At 36.3% G+C, this 19153-nt stretch overlaps 1 protein-coding gene across 1 annotated transcript in view; it reads left to right on the top strand.

The window, feature by feature from the left end:
• Positions 1–19153, top strand: part of erbb4 (erb-b2 receptor tyrosine kinase 4) — a 298636-nt gene that overhangs the window by 270945 nt on the left and 8538 nt on the right. The window contains exons 21-26 of the mRNA XM_011489669.3: positions 11310–11465; positions 13104–13179; positions 14639–14785; positions 16498–16595; positions 16735–16905; positions 18698–18941. Coding sequence (XP_011487971.1) covers positions 11310–11465; positions 13104–13179; positions 14639–14785; positions 16498–16595; positions 16735–16905; positions 18698–18941 — 892 coding nt within the window. The remainder of the gene's footprint in view (positions 1–11309; positions 11466–13103; positions 13180–14638; positions 14786–16497; positions 16596–16734; positions 16906–18697; positions 18942–19153) is intronic.

Below are 19153 nucleotides of genomic sequence, written 5' to 3'. Positions count from 1 at the left end.
GGTGGTGAGCGCAGTCAAGAACTGACTAGGCAGTATATTTGAGTTTTGTTTTTTAGTTTGATTCTTTTGTGTGTGAGCTTACATTTTCTGGGTGTTTTCACAACGCGTATGTTCAGCAGTGAGAAACAAAAGAATAATTAGTTTTCACAAAAAAAGGCATATAATTATTGCCAAAACGAAGTAATTATCTTTGTTTCATTTACAAGTTAACAGGAAAATACAAGCTTAAACGTTTTTGAATGATTCATCACACATTCTGGCAAGGTTTCATTATTGAACTGGGAATTTGGGTCAAGGGTCGAAAGAAATATACGTTGAAGCTGCTTGAAAAAGGGAGAGAAATTGGTTTATATTATTGTTCTAGACCAGGGGGAGGCAACATATGTATCCTGTTAAACTTTTTAATCTGGCCCACCAATCTGGAATAAATTATATTGATAATCTGTTTTAATATTTTATTTTCCTTGGGATCTGGTGTGTTTCCATAGATGGTGCACTACAAATAAATTGACCTTTGTTTTAGGTTCAGAAAGTTATTCTGTCTTTATATGGTGTTGGAAGAGTTTTTTTTTTTTTAACAATACTCCTGAGGGGTTTTTCAGTCATTTTTCCCAAAATTCCCACACCACTTGAACGCGGCATTTCTCTAAATTTGGGGTTTTCCTTGAGGGATATCAACACCTTAGTGCTATTCCCACTAAAATGAAAACAAAACCACAGTTTTGAAATAAAATCTGAAAATCTGTATATATTTGAAATGTTCTGCTTTCAAATATATAAAAATATTGATTTTCAATCAAAATTAATGCAGATTTTCTTTTAGATTCCAGATTCCATGGGGTTTATTTCTCCTATAAGGTGAATTACCGAAACACGCCACACATCTGCTCCTGATCCGGCCATTCTGTCAAATTTTAGAAGCCTTTGTGGCCCACATGTCACAACGTTTCACCACCCCTGCTCTATACTATAATAGAAAGGATGGAAAATTCATAAATAAGAGACCTTTAATAATTCAAGATATACAGTTATTAGTTAAGAGTTTTAAGATTCTACTGTATAGAACTGGTTTAATAACAAAATCCAAAATAGCTTAAAATTGTGCAAAACATACATTTTTTGCATATGATTAACAAAAGCAAATCACTCAAGTAATAATTCCAGGTTTCATGAAAAACTAATTTAATTAAATACCAAAAATAGGATAAATTGGACTATTTGTAGAAAGTCTTTGGACTTTGATGCTCTAGTGCATGATTTGCTGGAACATTCGCATAAATAAATGCGGTCCAATGTTTATTACTCAACAGACACACTTGAACATGCACAGTCTGCATCAGATCATTCCAGGGATTTCTTGCACGATTACCAAGCTGCCATCCTAGCAACAGATCAATCATAGATCTTGCTTAATGGTTCCCGTTATGGCACCCTGCGATTGCCCTGTTATTATCCCACTAATTACGACTATCATCATTATTATCATTTCCCTATTACAGTTCATTACTTTAGAGCTACAAACGGATGATATAATGGCCCAAGTGTCAGTTATTCCATTTATTGACTGGTTAGAGAGTGTAGGCCTTGTAACATTCAGTTTTCTCCTTAAATGGAAGCTTTCTGAGTGCTGATAAGGTTCTCAGAAACCAGTTTATTACATACAGCCTGCAGCCATGAAGTAGTTGAGCAGTGCAGCAATTTAGGCGGCAGTTTAGGTCAGGCGGTAGAGCTGGTCAGCCAACAACCGTAGGGTTGGCAGATCAATCCCCGCTCTACCCAGCCAGCCGCCGCTCACCGCTCCCCCCAGGGGATGGGTCAAATGCGGAGAACAATTTCCCCATTGTGGGATAACTAAAAGTAAATTTAAAAAAAAAAAGTGACTGGAGAGTCAAGATCTACACCTGACTCAAAACAAAACAAAACAAAACAAAAATGGACAAACTACAATCGAAGTTATCAAAGTTTCTCAAGTTTTCCAAAGAAAGGAAGAAAAAATGTCATAAACAGCAATAATAAATACAGGAAAAAGATGTCACAGGATTCTTACATTTTCTATGGATATTGAATGTATAGAATTTCTTGTGAAAAAATACTATTTTAAAAGATTATAGAGAACATATTTTTAATTGTATCCTTTTATGACACTTAAAGATACTAATATTACACAGCGCTGTTTAGTTTTCTTAGATTTGAAAACAAAAAAAGTGCAGTCATAGTTTGTCAATAAAGATACGACTACAAATATAGGTTGTGAAAACAAAAAAATTAGATTTTTGGTAACCATGCAGGACATTTTTTAAACACATTTGTTTAGTTGACATTAAGCTAATTTAATCGAATTGCTTTTCTTTTATAAAAACGATCTATGGAAAAAAAAAAAAAAAATCTGAATTCAGGTTTGCACCAGAAGGTACTAAATTTTCACAAAATATAAACAAAATTAACAGTTTAAAATATGTTTACTATTCATATTTATGCATTTATTCTAGCATAAATATGAGTAGACTCTTAAAGGCATTTTCCTATGATGTGCAGTTCAAATCAAGTGCAGTTTACACAAGAGGGTGTGCAAACTGTACACCAGTGTGCTTTAACACACCCACATCTTCACAAACAACCGGGGGCTATCTCTGCACTCTCTCTAGAAAACACAAACACAACACTGGGTTGTCTTGCAAATAGGAAGTTGCTTCAATTTCATTCATCACAAGAATTGCACTGACACACACAGATATACACATCTTAGGCTAAGATATCACATATGACACTGAGCAGCTCAGGATTGTCAGCTTTTTGATTGTTACCTTTTATAGTAGATGTTGGTAATGTTTTCCTCGTCTGTATGGGTAATCTTTTTGCTCCATGTATCATTAATATTTTTCTTAATTTGGGAGTGATGCTTTTCTAAAAGTTTAATCGGATGTCCTTAAAATATTATGCTGAACTCCCCCTTCTAAATCTTTCTACAAATGGTAGACTGGTGGATGGAGACACACTCTCTGACTGAAGCTGCAGCTCAGCTGTCTGCTCACTTGCTTTGAGAATGACATTTTACTCTGCCTGCACCCATTGATGACATATAGGGCAAGACAGAAGGGGATAGAAGTGGGTTACATCATGCCAGATACATTACCATTTCCATCTGTTGTCTCATTCGTCTTTTTTTAACTCTCTCTCACCTTTTTGGCCCCTGTGGCCCCCTTTGCTGGACTCGAGTGGGCTCCTCTAAGACAAGGTCATGTTGTTGGCATATGTTGGGAATCTGCCACCTGATCCCAGAGATGCCTGCAGGAAACTGCCATACCAGCATCCTGCCAGGGTAGTGGTGGTGGTGATAGTGACACTGCAGAAGTAAATTGACTAGAAGAAAGCTAGGATGATAAATGGACTGTAAAAAAAAGAGGGAGAATAGAAAAATCTGAAGCAAGTAAAGATAAAAGAAAAAAAGACAGATGTGCCCAATAAGTGAATAGAAAAAAAAAACAATTCCAATCTGTTTTCTGCTTGTTGACGTCTGTTTCCAAAAAGAAGAAAAAAGAAGAGAAGAAGTGTGGATTTACTGTATTCTCCGCTTTAAAAGGTGCAAATTAAAATCCCTAAATTAATTATTTTTTAAATATTGCACCTTGTATATGCATTAATTCTGGTTGTGCTAACATGTAGCGGTGTTGGAGTGTGTTTTATTTATTTTTACAAACAAGTTTGGGAGTTTGTGTTGTCACAGTAACGATTGTTTAGGCACCATCAGTCTGTTATTTTACATGTAGCGAAAAAGGTTTGGAGTTATGCTATGTTCACAACGGGCTCAGAAGCACATGTTCAAGCGACTAATTCCAATTAAAACTTTATGTAAATGTCGGCATATGCACGTTTCGGCCGTATTCATCCATAACTTGTGTTCATGCGTTGCTACCAAGTTTTTAAGTCAGTTTTCGGGGTCTGTGTAATAAAGCACAGCAACTGAATGTGCGTTAAAAGTTAAACTAATTGAACTTTGACCACTTAGGGACTTGGATGTGGGAGTGACGTATGGGCGTCCAATTCAAAACACTGAATATTGATCATGAAGGAGAAATTAATCATAGCGGTTTGTGTCCAGCTGGAATAATGTCTTTCACATATCAAAATATAGTAAAAGAAAAAGTCTGGAGCAGGATTTCTGACATTAGCAACACTTACACATCTCTCACCAAGCTTCTTTCAACTGTGAGTTTCACTTGCGCTAATATCGGATAGCAACAGTCCAGTGTGAACACTGTATGCTAAAAGTACGTTTAAGAATGCCTGTTTAGAACATTCTTTAACGCCCATCACGTGCCTGGTGTGCACAGAGCTTAACAGGTATTGTGAATATGCTGACGTGCACAGTGTTACAATCAGGTTCTAGAGTTACTGTGAAGTCTGACTGACTGACGGAGTCATAGTTCAGTGCACCTCATGGTATCAATTCAAAAATAGACCATTTATTGCCATGATAATCCGGTGCGTCCTATAGTGGGGAAAATATAGTACCGGTAGGTGTAACAGCCAAGTTGTCAATTAGCAAAAATCTGTCAATATTTACAAACATTTAATGAAAAAACCAATAAGCACCAAGACCAATACCACTAATATCAGCTCCATGACCAACAAATTTTGCAATATGAATGAATGTAACAAAGTTAGTAAAGCTAAAAAACTAGTGGATGTCAATCCTGTTTGGCAAACCTAAATTGACATGTTTTACTTGTTAAAAGTACATAACATTGAATCAACTTTTATTTCTACTCTTTCCTCACCGGATACAGTCCCAAACACAGTTGTTTCTATTTTTTTTGCTCCAGCTTCAGTATTAGCCACTTTGTTGATCATTTGCTTTAGGCTCCTCACTTTCACACTTTGCTCCCAAAGCAAAGAGCAGGCTGGCTTTGCCACAAAGCCTCCACTACCAACTTCCATCAGGCAAACTTCAACTGTTCTGCTCCGTTCCTCTGCTTCTCACAACTCTCTTTTTTGTTTCATCTGCCATTGCTACTGTGTTTTCCCAAGGAACTGTATAAAATACTCAGACCACAACACCATATCCGGCCTCAAATACAAGCAGACAACATTATTAGGAAAAATTAGACTAAAGCAGATCTACATAAAGTAAATCAATATATGAACCCAAGAGGGTTATAAAAGTGGAATACAATGGGAATATGTTTGTCACGTTAAATGCTATTTGTTACTTTTGGAAAATAAGTGGCAACAACTGTCATTCCTACACAAACATGAGGATGGTTACCTTTTTTGCTGGACTGTAGTTTGTTTTTTGTTTTTTTGTTATAAAGATCTTGTGTGAAGCTGAGGTAAAATATCAGCTTTATCTTCACAGCTGCCCCACTGTTCTTTGTTCTCTTCTCACTGTGTGACTGTTTATCTCTGCTCTTCTCGTTGTGGGTGGTAAGGTTAAAAGGCAGCCTTCATACATTCATTCATAGAAAACTGTAACATGAAGGCTTTCAACAATACTAAGTCATCTTTGCCCACCTTTTTGGAAAATAGATAAATAAAGTTATATATTTATATATATAACCATACTATTACATGAATGCAATACATAACATATTATTATATAATATTACTATTCCTATTGTTTAATAGATGTCTTGCCCAATAAATAAAAAGGGAAGGTATGATGCACACACTTGTTTCTGGCACATGGAATGCACTTTAAAATGTCTTTATTTAAAATGTTTTTTTTTTTATGTTTAAAAAATTATCATTTACGATAGCAATAAAAATATTAAATGTTTGAAATTTCATAGCAATACATTTTACATTTGTTGTTGCTTTACATACATCAGGAAAACGTTTTGGATACCCACAACTTATATTTGGACTTTTCCTCTGATATTGTTATTTAAGATAAATCAAACCCTTATTAGCATTCTTACTGCCATACAAGACCTGTGACTTTTATTTTAGAAGAAATGTCTGCTGAGCTTTCACACTCTTCATAAAGCTCATATATCTAAGAAGAAAATGATTAATTGGCAGGAAATTGGTCATTCTTAACTATCCTTTATATCAGTTTTTAAGACAAGTCCTCCACTGACACAGCAAAATCTAAATAACTTTAAATCAAATTGTTGTAACCCTGATTTGCACAATAAATTGTGAAACCAAAAGACTCAAAACACAGAAAACAACCATTTTGAACAAAACATTTTTTTCCAAACATTTAATACCGGTATATATTATCCTGCCTGGATTGGCTCTTGCTCAAACACGTCTAACTTGGCCTTTCTGCAAGCTTTTCGGAGCTCTAATAGTCATTGAAACAAAGGTATTAAAGCTGGGAAGCATAGAGAGATGTAGAATATGCAATTTTTACCATGATGGCATCAATGAAGGACTTTGGGTATTATGGGTAATTTTCTTCCATTCAACAGAACTGCTGCAGAGTGTGTTTAGACTTTGTTATTTTTGTGTTTTGTTTTTGGGTGGTCCAGTAATGCTTCCCTAAACTGAGTTCTTAGACATAGAAAGGATCAGTTCCTCATGCAATTTCCAAATCTTTGTCTCCTGATATTTTGCCCCACATGTGCCATTCAATAAAATACCCTGACATTTGCAGTTTAGTCGATTCTTGGCCCTAAATTCTTAATGTTACAGTTTGTTTCTGCATCTGGGGCAACTGTTGCCTCTGATGCAATGCAAATGTTCTGAAATTCAGTCTGTTACAACTTGATGCTAACAAGGCTAACATGCAACTCTATAGTTAGACAAATATACTGTGTCTTTAACAAGAGCAAAACTGGAAAAAAATGAGCTGCAAAGTCTTATCAACCATGAGTAATTCTTTAAAAAAGTGAGAATTGTTAGCATAACATACTTGGGTTTGGTAACGGGTCTGTAGAGGGTATTTGATGGAAACTATGTGTGAGACAACCAATGAGACTGCATGAAAAAAAGTATTGTTATATTGTGCTGAAGCTGTTTAAAATTTGATCAGACTCGTAGTGAAATCAATGTAAAAGTTTAAGCTGGATGTTTATGTTCTCTCATTCTCTCTCATTGCACATACTAGAAGAAATTACTCTTCCTGCTTCTGCTGGAGCACAGGTCAAGAAATGGATACCACAGGTCATTGAGGGGGTAAAGCTTTCGACTTGACCTTGGTTATCATTTGAATAGCTTCTCTCATCACTTTTTCATTAATGCTGAAGCTAAGATGGAAACAAAAACAGAGAAGAAAAATGAAATCTGAAAAAGTCAGCAGCTCTTAGCTTGTAGCCATGAGGCATTTCTGAATAATTAATACCCAAGATTGTCAGCGACTACTAATACATGAGAGTATTTGTAATAATTCCACACAATACCACATGCTGTAGAGCAATCTACTCTCTTTTCCTGTGTTTATCGTCACACATAGTAAGTGCAACTTACAAAGCTTTTTACCCTGAAATCCACTATGTATATATACCCTATATATTTACCCCTAAAATCCATTATATATAGATATATATATCTATATATAGATATATATATTCAATTAAGTGTGCTTAATACATCTAATGATGCAGTTTCAAAAAAAATCTTTCTGGAGATGAGACAAAGAGCAAAGCCCCTCTTGACAGCCTTATTTAGAAAGGTTTAACCACCCCTCCAACTAGGACTTGCAATACATGGAAAGAGAAACACGCTGCAGACACAACAGCTCTGCTGAGGTGAGGGTGGAAGCTGTCACATAAACTGTGCCTTCATATTCTCTTCTAAATTTTCTTTGACACTTCAAATTAAGATGAAAACAATGTACAGCACTACAGAAACTACAGAAATGTAGTTTTATTGAAAATGATGGTTTCAGAACCAAGTACTAGACAAGAATTGTACAGAATCCATGGACTCGAGGTCCAGTAAAGAATAATGGTCTTGTTCGGGGGAGCAATCTACTCTTTTATTCTTTTTAAGATTAGCAAAGTTTTGCATCATGTTGTTTGCTTCTAATGACAAAGCTTGATGGGACAGAATATCTCACTTTTAAGTGTATTCCTGACTTTTGTGCTGCATATTGTTGTTATGCATTCACGGCAGCATTCTTATTAGAGACATTTTTCATGCTTTACTTTAAAACCAGGCCTAAAAATGATTATAAATGGACAGTTACGAATGGAAAAAAAAACCTGTTTTGGAGATCAGAAACTATTGATTTAATCACCAGTCCTAAACCACTTCCTGCATAATCTGTCTTTACAAAATAAATATGCTTATCCACTGGAGTTTTGTTTTGCTCTGTGAAGTCAACTGAAATTATGGCGGTAGGCGTTTTTTAGAGCATTTTTGGGTTGGTAAAAATTGTTTTGACTGTTTAGAAAATGGTTTAGCTCTCTGTAAATAGCCAGAGGCACGGCTGGAGCCTTGTTCATTTCCCAGTTTTATATTTGTGTCTTCTAGGAACATCACTGCTTCCAGCTCATGAAGCCCTAAACAAAATGAGCATGGTAGAAATGTTGTCTCCTAACATGCAAAAAGTTAAACCCACACCTGAGATTTTAGAACATATTAAGATTTTTTTTTTCTTGAAATGCTAGTGATGGTTATTCAAACGTTGACATTTTTGCCTCCAGCTATTGCATGGATCCCCCCCCCCCCTTGCTTTCACTCTTTATCTCTACATGTAGGGTTTAAGGGATAGGCGTGATCCCTGCAGACTGGTTAGCAGCACTCATCTTGGTGTGTGATCAAAGCTGACTGCCTGAAGCCTATGGATTTTCTGTGGTGGCAAGCTCACATGCTATACTGGTGTCAGCATGGCTATCTTATCTAGATTTGCCACAATTACCAACCCTGGGCAATCAGTTGTTCTCAACATGGCCACAGTGGAGTCCAATTAAATGAAAGAAAAAGAAAAAGGTCATGCACTCTGTACTTCCGCAGGTACTTCCCTATTAGTCTTGAGCTACAATCACAAGTACGGCGATGTTCACCATCTACTACAGGAACTGCGGTTGAATGATGGCCACTTTCAGCTGTTCTTCCGTCTCTTTGTGACCCAGTTTGACGACATGCTATCCCACATTAGTCCAAGAAAAATTAAGACAAGAATGAAATTAGACAAGCTGTCTGTTTATGTCTTGAAGGTAAAAAGAAAAAGATTACACAGATCATGATCCGATTCTCCTCCATATTAGTTTTGGACTCCACCCACTGATCACCCACTGACATCATCAACACGTCACATCCTAAATGCCAAACGCTCAAATCTTGCCCCAAGACCTCTGATCACATCTATACATTGACTTTAAAACTTGACGCCCCTGACGCGCTGTGCGTAGAGGCAGCGTTCAGTGTGAACCCAGCTTTATTTTTACAATAATTCAAGCAAAGGTGCAACTAGTCTGTTTTTTCTTCTACCAAATTAACGTTAAAATAAAGGAGCAAACATAAGTTTATTCACAATTGGAAAGAATGTACCATAAGAAATCCTTAGACATTGCTTGAAAATGTTTTTTTTACATTTTTTAAATACTTCTTATTTCCTCATATGACTCTTTTTTTTCTGCCTTCTAGCTAGTAAGTTGTTCTCTAAAAGCAGAGCACAGCTGATCAGACATGTATTTATTGAGAAATTGCAAATGATTTAAACCAAATGGCAGTCTAAGACATAATTTTTGTGTCATAAAACTCAGATTTAAAGATCCACTCCAATGAAAATGGTCGTTTTAACATGTTCTTAAAGGATTTTTTTTCATAATGGAACACAAGTAAAAAAAAAAAAAAATTAAGATTAAAAACTGCATTTTTGAGGATTTCTTTTCCGTAGGAAAAAGCTTGTAGTTATTATGGTCACAAGCTCCCTGCTCTTTTCTATGCCTAGTCGTCCATCTGTAGACAAATAGATCTGTGTACATCTTGGTTTTCCTCGGCTGGGCTGGCATCTGCCTCCAAACTGTGGGGTAGGCTTACTCCATGCTAACAGTCCAGCATACAAAAAAAAGGGAAGTTTCTCATAAACTACAGTATTGCCCCCATATTTGCGGGGGGTTGGTGACCAGAGACTCCAGCGAATACGCAGAATCCGCAAATTTGGAGAATCACCCGACAGGGGGAACCAGCATGCTCTTCTTCTGCGCTCCCCTCCTCAGAAATTTGCGCAGCACCTCCTTCAGAACCAAAAGTCCCAGACAACGCAGGTTTTCTGATTTTGTCAAAAACGGAATAATTATAATTTACAATAGAACAAAAGATGATTGGTGTGGAATGTTAACAATGTCATTGTTGTGCAGAAATTAAAATATTTTACTTGGAAATATATAGATAACATTGTTTATCTAAGATTAGCAGATTAACATTAATTTCGTTATCCATTTCAAAGGGTATTTAGCAGCTTAGCTAAAAAGTTAGTGACTGAAAGTGTCCTGCAAACACACATTGGCAGCACGCAGGTGCATTTCCATGTGAGATGTACATAGGTCTGCAGCTGCATTTGGGTATGTATGCAAATTTGCAGATGTGCTTTAAACCCCCTCTGTGGTCTGAGTTGGAACCCAATGAGGCAGTTTGATTATAGCCTGACTAATGTAGCCTCACGTTTTGGAATGCTCCAGCTCAACCCCACTTGTGCCTTCCCCCTCGTCTCTACCCCCTCAACCCCCCTCTCACTTTTCATTTCATTCAGCCCATTCCAACTAAATGCAATTTGTTATAGCTTCAAATAAGGCCTTGTTTTCTGTCTTTGTGGCACTTCAAACAAAGTGGCTTTTGTTATTGCTTATCCAATTTGAAGTAGGCCCTCCTGCCTCAGCTTTTCTTTTCTCTTTTCAATTTTATTTTCTTCTCAGGTCCACTTCGATAGCGGTGCACAACTGCCAATTTAGACTTCGAAAGTGTGGCATAAGATGTTAAAGTCCCATTAAGCATATGTGAAAAGATTTTTTTGTGTGTGACTGAATTACAACGTTGTTATTTTGTTTTAGATTGAACTAATGTGGTGAGCTGTATTTCCCCCTCCCACTTATTTTGAAACACAAATATCTGCTGCAGACATGTAAAAATAAAACCATTGAAGTTATTAAAGCAAACCTGAACTTAGCTTTTGGTATTTGTGGGTTTTTCCTGATATTTACTTGTCTGTTATTCTGCATGCTGACAAAAAAAAAAGCGATTTTGGCCTGACAAGCAATGGGTATTAGTTTGTGTGATAGCTTAAAAAAACCATGCTGTTCTGAACTATGAAGGTGCCACTGATTAATAAAAGTCAGCGTGTGATAGACGTGTTCTCTTTCCAAACATTAGAATTGGCCGTAATGATTCGCCTCTGCTCGTGGTTTTGTGTGTTTTAGGGAATGATGTATTTGGAGGAGCGCAGGTTGGTCCACCGAGATTTGGCAGCTCGAAACGTTCTGGTCAAATCTCCAAACCACGTTAAGATAACCGACTTTGGACTGGCTCGACTGCTGGATGTCAATGAGAAAGAATACAACGCCGATGGAGGAAAGGTATCAAAACACTGCTCTCAAAAATATAAATATGCAAAGCTGTGTTCACTCTGCCCTTTGCAATGTGCGATCAAATGGCCACTTTCAATGAAAAGTCTATGTGAAAGCATATTTTGGGCTTCTGCGTTAAAACTTTCACAATCACGCATAGCTACGCACATTTTTGCAACTGTTTTTGGGCTCTACTCTATATACAAAATGCACGTCTATTAAAGGGTAAACCAGGTTGAACTTTGACCAGTCAGATACTCAAGTTTTGGTAGTGACATTAGGGCGGCAATCTTTTTAATTCACGGATGTGCCAACCGTTTAAAAATGGATCGTGTTGGAGATGAGAATAATTGTGGATTGTGTTCGGCCAGAATTCTATGATACCCAGTCTTGCAGATTTGTGACATTTGTCCCGCTTCAACATTTCGCACCAAACTTCTTCCAACTGGGTAGCAACAGTCTAGTAAATGCAATTAAACGCACCATCTTTAATTAAATTATATCATTGTTATTCTTTACCACCTTTTCCTCCAATCTAAATACAGCAAAAGCTGAAAAGGCAGATTTATTTAGAGTATTTTTTATTAAAAATAAAAAGTCTGTAGACAAAAGGGAATCATCATTCACAATGGACCTTCCAGGAATCCTTTGCACTGATGGTAAAATCAAGAATAAACACAACTGAGAGCGCGTTCCTGAAGCGTTTGGTCTTTCCTGTGAGTTCTCACTGATTTATTACTCAGTATTTAAGACCTTGTGATCCCAGAGGCGGTTTTTATATTTTTTCACTCTTAAAAATAGTTGGCAATATAGTCATTTTTTCATCTATCTTTCTTCTTTTTGGGTGAAAGTAATAAATGTTCCAATTGCTATTTTGAACTGATGACACCACCTGATATAGGACGGCAGATGATAATGTTAATAAGGGTTTCATAGCCTTCGGGTGAAACTTAACCGATCACAAATAAATAAATGAACATTCTCAGTGAAAAGAAATACTATTCTGCTTTATTGAACCCTTTTTATTTACCTTCAGGGAGCAGAGATCTCCAAACCTTGTAACGCTGTAAACAAATCCATCCTCTGGGTTTTCTGCACACAGGTCCCTGACCTCCTCTCATCTTTGTTTATCTCCTCCTTTACTTGTGTTTGGTTCCCAACATTTTTTCTCAAGAAGGCCAACTTCATCCTCTCCCGTTGCTCTCCCCAATTTGTTGATTGTGGTTTATGTTTGTGATGGCTGCAGGTGATAGCATCCTTCTATTAGCTAAGTGATTATAGCTTTCTAACCTTCAACATTTCCCCTCCTCATCCTCTGTCCCTTTAAACAATGAAATCAGTCTTTAAATCTAATTACTGTGGTAGGCTGCATCCCAAACTATGTTTTGCTTCAGTTTTTTTATTACTTTCAGCTTTTTGTGTCTTTTTTTTGTAACTTTTTCCCAATAGTTTATTTAATCTTCCTTATTTAAAAAAAAAAGATTATTTTTAGCCAAAACCTTTCCATAAATCATCATATCAGATTTTGTACTAAACACTGGCAGTCAGAATCTCCAAATTTACATATTATTATCTGAAAATGAAATTATTATTTGTTATAATCGATTGACATAACTGTGTAATACCGAATTTGCATCTATCTGCCAGATGCCTATCAAATGGATGGCGCTGGAGTGCATCCATTACAGGAAGTTTACTCATCAGAGTGATGTTTGGAGCTATGGTAAGTTACATCTTTGGACGAATGGTTGTTTTTTCTGTTTTTGTCACCTTTTGTTTTTTTTAAAAAACATAGTTTGATAAAGCAAATTACAAAAAAAAAAGGTATAGGAAAATAAAGTTGCATTTCCATACTGTCCCACTATCTTTAACATCCATTTTTTCCACTACAGTGGATGTTTTAACAATTTTTTGGGTTCTTTGTTGAAAAAAAAAAATCATACGTTTGCCAGAAACTTAAGCTTCATATCTGAAAAAAGACACCTTTTTTTCTTAAACAACAAAATCATTTTTTAAACAAAAAGCTAAAGAATGGAAAATAAAAAATGTTGAAGAAAAAATATTCTATTCATTTATTTTTCATCCTGTATTATTGCTTAATATTGTTTGATTTTTACATTTAAATATTTACAATTTTTTAGCAAAATTACTGTTGCATAACTACTTCTTAACTTTAGCCAAATTGCTAGTCAATAACTGAAGATGCCTTGTTTTTGAGTAGCACTCAATAATGAGGTTGGTAATATAAACAGCTTAAGGGTGTTTACTGTGGATGGCTGAACTCACCATCAGGTGGAGGTTATTATATGCATAAATCTTAAAATTTAGTAGTTGTATTTTTGCATCAATTGAAAAACCTAGTTTGTTTGTTTTTTTACAAAAGGCATTTCTGCAATTACGTTTGGTTGAACTGTACCTGTTAAGAGGTATTACAGTGTAGGTTTCTTAAAGCCTCTGGTCCCCTTCTGTGACCCAAAGCAAGGTAATTCTCACATTTCCTTCGAGTCTTTTACCTTTTATAGACACATTTCTGCTAACTAACTAAGCTTTTAGCCATAAGCTTTATTCCATAACTTTATTCATTCTTCTGATATCTGTTCTGGTATTTCTTATACTTTTTCTTTTGTCATTTTAATGTTAATTTGAGGTAATTTTCTCCTGTGTTTCCTATGTACTTTGCAAAAAGCTCATGTCACTCTTTTTCGCTTAAAACTTTCAGTCAATATGAAAAAGCTCAGCGGACAAAAAGGCCTCCTGCAGTGCTTTTCTTGCATTGCAGATATTTTGAATAAGAACCAAGCCTTTACACCTTGAAGAGAAGCTCCGACTTGGAGCTAAATCCTAAAATTCACTATTACACACAAGGAGCACTGCCATTAAGGACAAAGCTCCTTTAAGCATCAAATCCCTTCAAGATTGATACATGTCTGGACTCACAATTTGCAATTGAAAGGAACACATTATGTGGTTAGTTTTGTTTCATTCTTTTCTTATGGTTGAAAGCTCTTAGGAAAAAAAAAGGAAATATGAAACTATTAACTTTTTTCACACGATTTTTTTTAACTTTTTCATCTTTATTTAGATTTTTTTGCCCAGAATTTCTTCATCTTTCTCTTTAAAGAACTGTGAACTGAACTGTAGATTTGAAGTCTTAGATATGTTTTTGCCCCCTTTTTGATTAGGTGTAACTATATGGGAGCTGATGACCTTTGGAGGAAAACCTTATGATGGAATTTCAACCAGAGATATTCCAGATCTGCTGGAAAAAGGAGAGCGACTTCCCCAGCCGCCCATCTGCACGATTGATGTCTACATGGTCATGGTCAAATGTAAGTGGGTTCTGGGCGGCAGCAGAATACAAAATCATCAAGGCAGCAGCACAAATGTTTCTCTATAGCATTGTGTCTGCCGCTGTAGGTACCATAACCATTCGGCCTACAACTACCGTTCGGGGTCCTTCAACTAGTGCTGACATGACGTTGTGTGATTGGCTGTCCGTTGGTCCGATGATGTATCAGATAGTGATTGTTCTGGACAAATTACGACACTACCATAGAAGAAGATATTATGCTGTCCGTTGTAAACAAACAGAGCTCCGACGTGGAGTGAGATTATCTTCTTAACGGGCTTTTTTTATTGTTATGATTATTATTAGGTGCATTTGCAGTTGAACGGACTGCGTTCTGAACCCTTCTCCAGACCGCACTCTAAAACAAAGCACCTTCCCTGCCTGCGAACACGAAGCTAAGAGACTCCAGCTGCTCTGCTCAGAGATACGGTTCGCTTGTGTAGAGCAGCAGGTTCATTCTAACAGCCACAGATCTTTTTACAAAGTGGGTTGTGGCAAAATCTCTCTATAAACACTACAAAGGATGATGTCAGACAAAACTTATGAGGGAAAAGAACTTTAGGTTACAAAAGAAAACGTGAAATGAAAATGGGTAGAGCCCGAGCAGATCTCCACGCTACGTAGTTTGTCCAAGTGGTGTTACCGTAGTGTGACGTAATCCTCAGTCGAAACAACCTGAACGGTTATTGCAGGCTGAATGGTTGTGGTACCAACACCGCCCTTTGTTAAAGAAAAAAAAATGTGCAAAAATTATAGCCTTTGAAGAAATTACTCAATTTTTCATCAGTTTGCAGAAATGTTCTCGTAGCTACCAAAACAACTTTAGGGTCTTTAAAAAAAAATGTTAGTAAAATTTGAATGTTTTGTTTAAGCTTTGCTTTTCTTTCTCATATTCAACTATGAATTGATTTCCAGATGTTTTACCGCATCATTAGTAAAAAAATTAAAAATAAAACAGCACAATTTTCCGTTGTCATGGTGATTTGTTGTCTCTCAAGGTTTGGGCCAAGAACAGCCTTCTTTGTAGAAGAAAAAACATAAAACCAAATGTCTTTATTGTTTGTTTTTTTTCTATATCTTTAGAAATCCTACAGAAAAAATAAAATACTGACAAATTTCTTCAAGTTGTTGTTACCGTGGGCTCATTATTATTATTACCTGCTCACTGGTGTCTTTAATCAGGCACTAATATATCTTCTGCTCCTTGTTGCAAGACAAAGACCTCGTTTTACCCATGTGTTCACAGGGAAACAAATTAGCCCATATGACCATTTTACTGATTAAAAAAAGGATCCATGTTTTTATTGAAAACAACACATTTGGATTTGATTCATGAAAATCCATATTTATAATAAAATACTAATTTGCAATAAAAGCATCAAATTATTGAAAAAGGGATGCAATGTACCAAATAAAGTGAGGTGCAGTGTTAAGCAAATGTTGTCTTCATTACTAGGATACATAACAGATATTAATTTGATCTTTAGACAGTTAAAATGTTACATTGGTTTGTCAAATGCATTGTTGTTTGACCCAGTTTAAATCTTTCAATTATTTGACAGAGTCAGGAAAAAAAACTTGATCCTAACATGTTAGTGGATGCCACAGAAAAAGGAAAAATGTCACCCAGCAAAGATTACACATTCAAATCTCTGTTGTTTCTCAACTTTAAATGGACTTGACCGTTTTCAGGCTGGATGATTGATGCAGACAGTCGACCGCGGTTTAAAGAGCTGGCTGCAGAGTTCACTCGAATGGCACGTGATCCCCAGCGATACCTGGTCATTCAGGTGGGTTCTTTCGTTAATAGTCAAGTGGATCACAATACAAGCTCTTCTGTTAAGCTTATTCTTGTATCAGTTTGACTATTTCTGCAGGGTTTGGTTTAGATCACACAAGGGCACTTTAAATGATGTAATATATCTTTAGGGGGATGATCGCATGAAGCTGCCAAGTCCCAATGACAGCAAGTTTTTCCAGAGCCTCCTGGAGGAAGAAGAATTAGAGGACCTAATGGATGCAGAGGAGTACTTGGTGCCCCACTCCTTCAACATTCCACCTCTTGCATACACGCCTCACTCCCGCATGGACTCCAGCAAGGTATATGTTTTTTAGGAACCTGCAGACACCTCACCACGACATAGTATTAGGGCCACCAAAGAAAAACAACAAAATAGTACATTACAAGATTAAAGTCATTAATTTACGAGAAAAAAACTCAAACAAAGAAAAAGGTCAGAGTGAACCTACAGTACAGCAAATGAACATCGAGTGCAGCAGCAAACCAGTTGTCCACTTCCAATCCTTTCAAAATTTCCTCCAAGTCTGGGATGCTTCTGTCTGAAGAAGCCCAGTTTTGGCCATTTTCTTTACAATGTTCTTGAAAACTTGATTTTTAGTCACCAAAATTTTCAGAATTTCTTCTTTTTTTAAACCTATCTGGAAATAAAGCTTCACGAAAAGCTCCTTATCTTTCATCTTCAAGCACAGCTGAAATAATCTTTGGTGTTTTTCTGGGTAATTTATATCTTATTTCTTGTTAATGTATATCTTTTTTTTCTTGTAAATTTACGCCTTTTACATTTATGACGTTACGGTAAAAGATTTACAACTTTAAAACACGTACATTTATAAGAAAAAGGACGCATTTAGGAAAAAAAGTCATAAATTTAGCCAACGACTTTTAAAGTCATAAACATCCGACTTTATTCTCGTTATTTAACAGTTGTGACTTTTTTTTTTAAATTACAACTTTAAAGTTGCAATTTAATTTTGTTTGTCTGTTTGTAAATTGGCTTTAATACGCTGTCATACCTCGAAGTACAGAGAACCTTTACTTTTGCATGAAAAATAAATATGTGTGTCAAAACACAATCTTTACACACTTTATACACTCAGGTAACTGCATTAAATGTCTTTTTAATTTTCATTGGCTGGGAAATAAAAATAACTTTTAGTCTTCTGTATTTATAAGGCTTGCCAACCCCTTTTAGAAACTGCTAACATGGTTTTGTTCTTTTAAAATTGGCTTTTAGGTATATATTGTGTTTTACCCCAACTGTAGGACTTTATAGATACTCTCACACATATTCTATCAGGTAATATCTTCTGAATCTAAAAGTAGGACTGTTCCAGCACAGAGAGCTAGTATATATTTTTTGCCCTTTACCAACCTGAAAACTGCACTAAATGTGTTTAGAGATTGATCTTCTCTGTTCTTTTACTTATCAGGTGTTAACACCTTACTGGTGTCAATTTCAGTCATTTTATTGTGTGGGAATTAAACTATTTTCTCTTACCTAAAGTAAAACAGGCATAACATTGTTAGTTTCATATTTTCTTATACATCCTTTGTTGCAAATGGAAGGAACACAAGGTTAAAGTTTGTACTAAGAAAAAAAAGCCTTTCAAATAGGTTACAAAAACAAATGAAATGACAGCTTCACTTGATGTTCTGAGAGGCTTTTTTTTTTCTTTTACTGCCACTACAAACTTAAACACACACAGCAGGGCACAGGCGATATGGCTACTTTATGCTCCTGCTGCAGGGAGTCTTTTAATTAAAATCCTTTTTAATTAAGTTGTTTATGCTAGCCTTGCTGTTATGTCATTGTTCTGACCTGCTGTTTGTCTTCACTGCCTGTCACTTATAAATAAAACAGACAAAAAATTGAGAAAAGCATTGAACGTACCATGTTTTTAGACACACAACACCAAGCTGTCTTTCATTTTAAGTTGCAATTGTCATTGTTTAATATTTCATGTCCATGCTGACTTTTTTTGCATTTTTGTTCTTCTACCTCCATGTAATGTCTAAGCCTGGATACCACAGTGGTTTGTAACATTACTCATTCCCTGGATCGTTTCCTTTTTCTTCTTTATTTCTTCGAAGACCCAGTTCAACTGCCAGGATCCCGGTGTGAGTTTAGAGGACATACTGGCCTCCCTCCCTAGAGCAGTTCCACCCATGTCTGGAGGAAACCTTTCTCCACAGGAGCTCGCTTCAGGAGCGCAGCTCAGCAGCAGATTTGCTCATGTCGGCCAGGATGACCCCCGCTGTAACGGAACGCTGAGGAGGCAGGCCTCCCCAAGATCAAGCAAGATCATTGCTGGTTCAACTCTCACTGCAGGACAAGGTAAAGTGGAGTCTTGTTTGCAACCTTTAACACATAAGGAGCCATTTGGGTCAATTTCTCAGTCAGAGCCACAAAACTCTGACTTCACCCCTTGGGGAAAAAAAATACCCTGATTTCCATTTATGTCAGTGTTACTGTAATGATAAATATACATAAACTATTGTTTGTTTGTTTTTATAAATAAAACAAAATCATAAAAAGATTTTTTTTTA

Source organism: Oryzias latipes, chromosome 21, assembly GCF_002234675.1.
Source record: "Oryzias latipes chromosome 21, ASM223467v1".
In the NCBI taxonomy this organism is placed as follows: domain Eukaryota; kingdom Metazoa; phylum Chordata; class Actinopteri; order Beloniformes; family Adrianichthyidae; genus Oryzias; species Oryzias latipes.
This window is presented reverse-complemented; position numbering and strand designations above follow the sequence as displayed.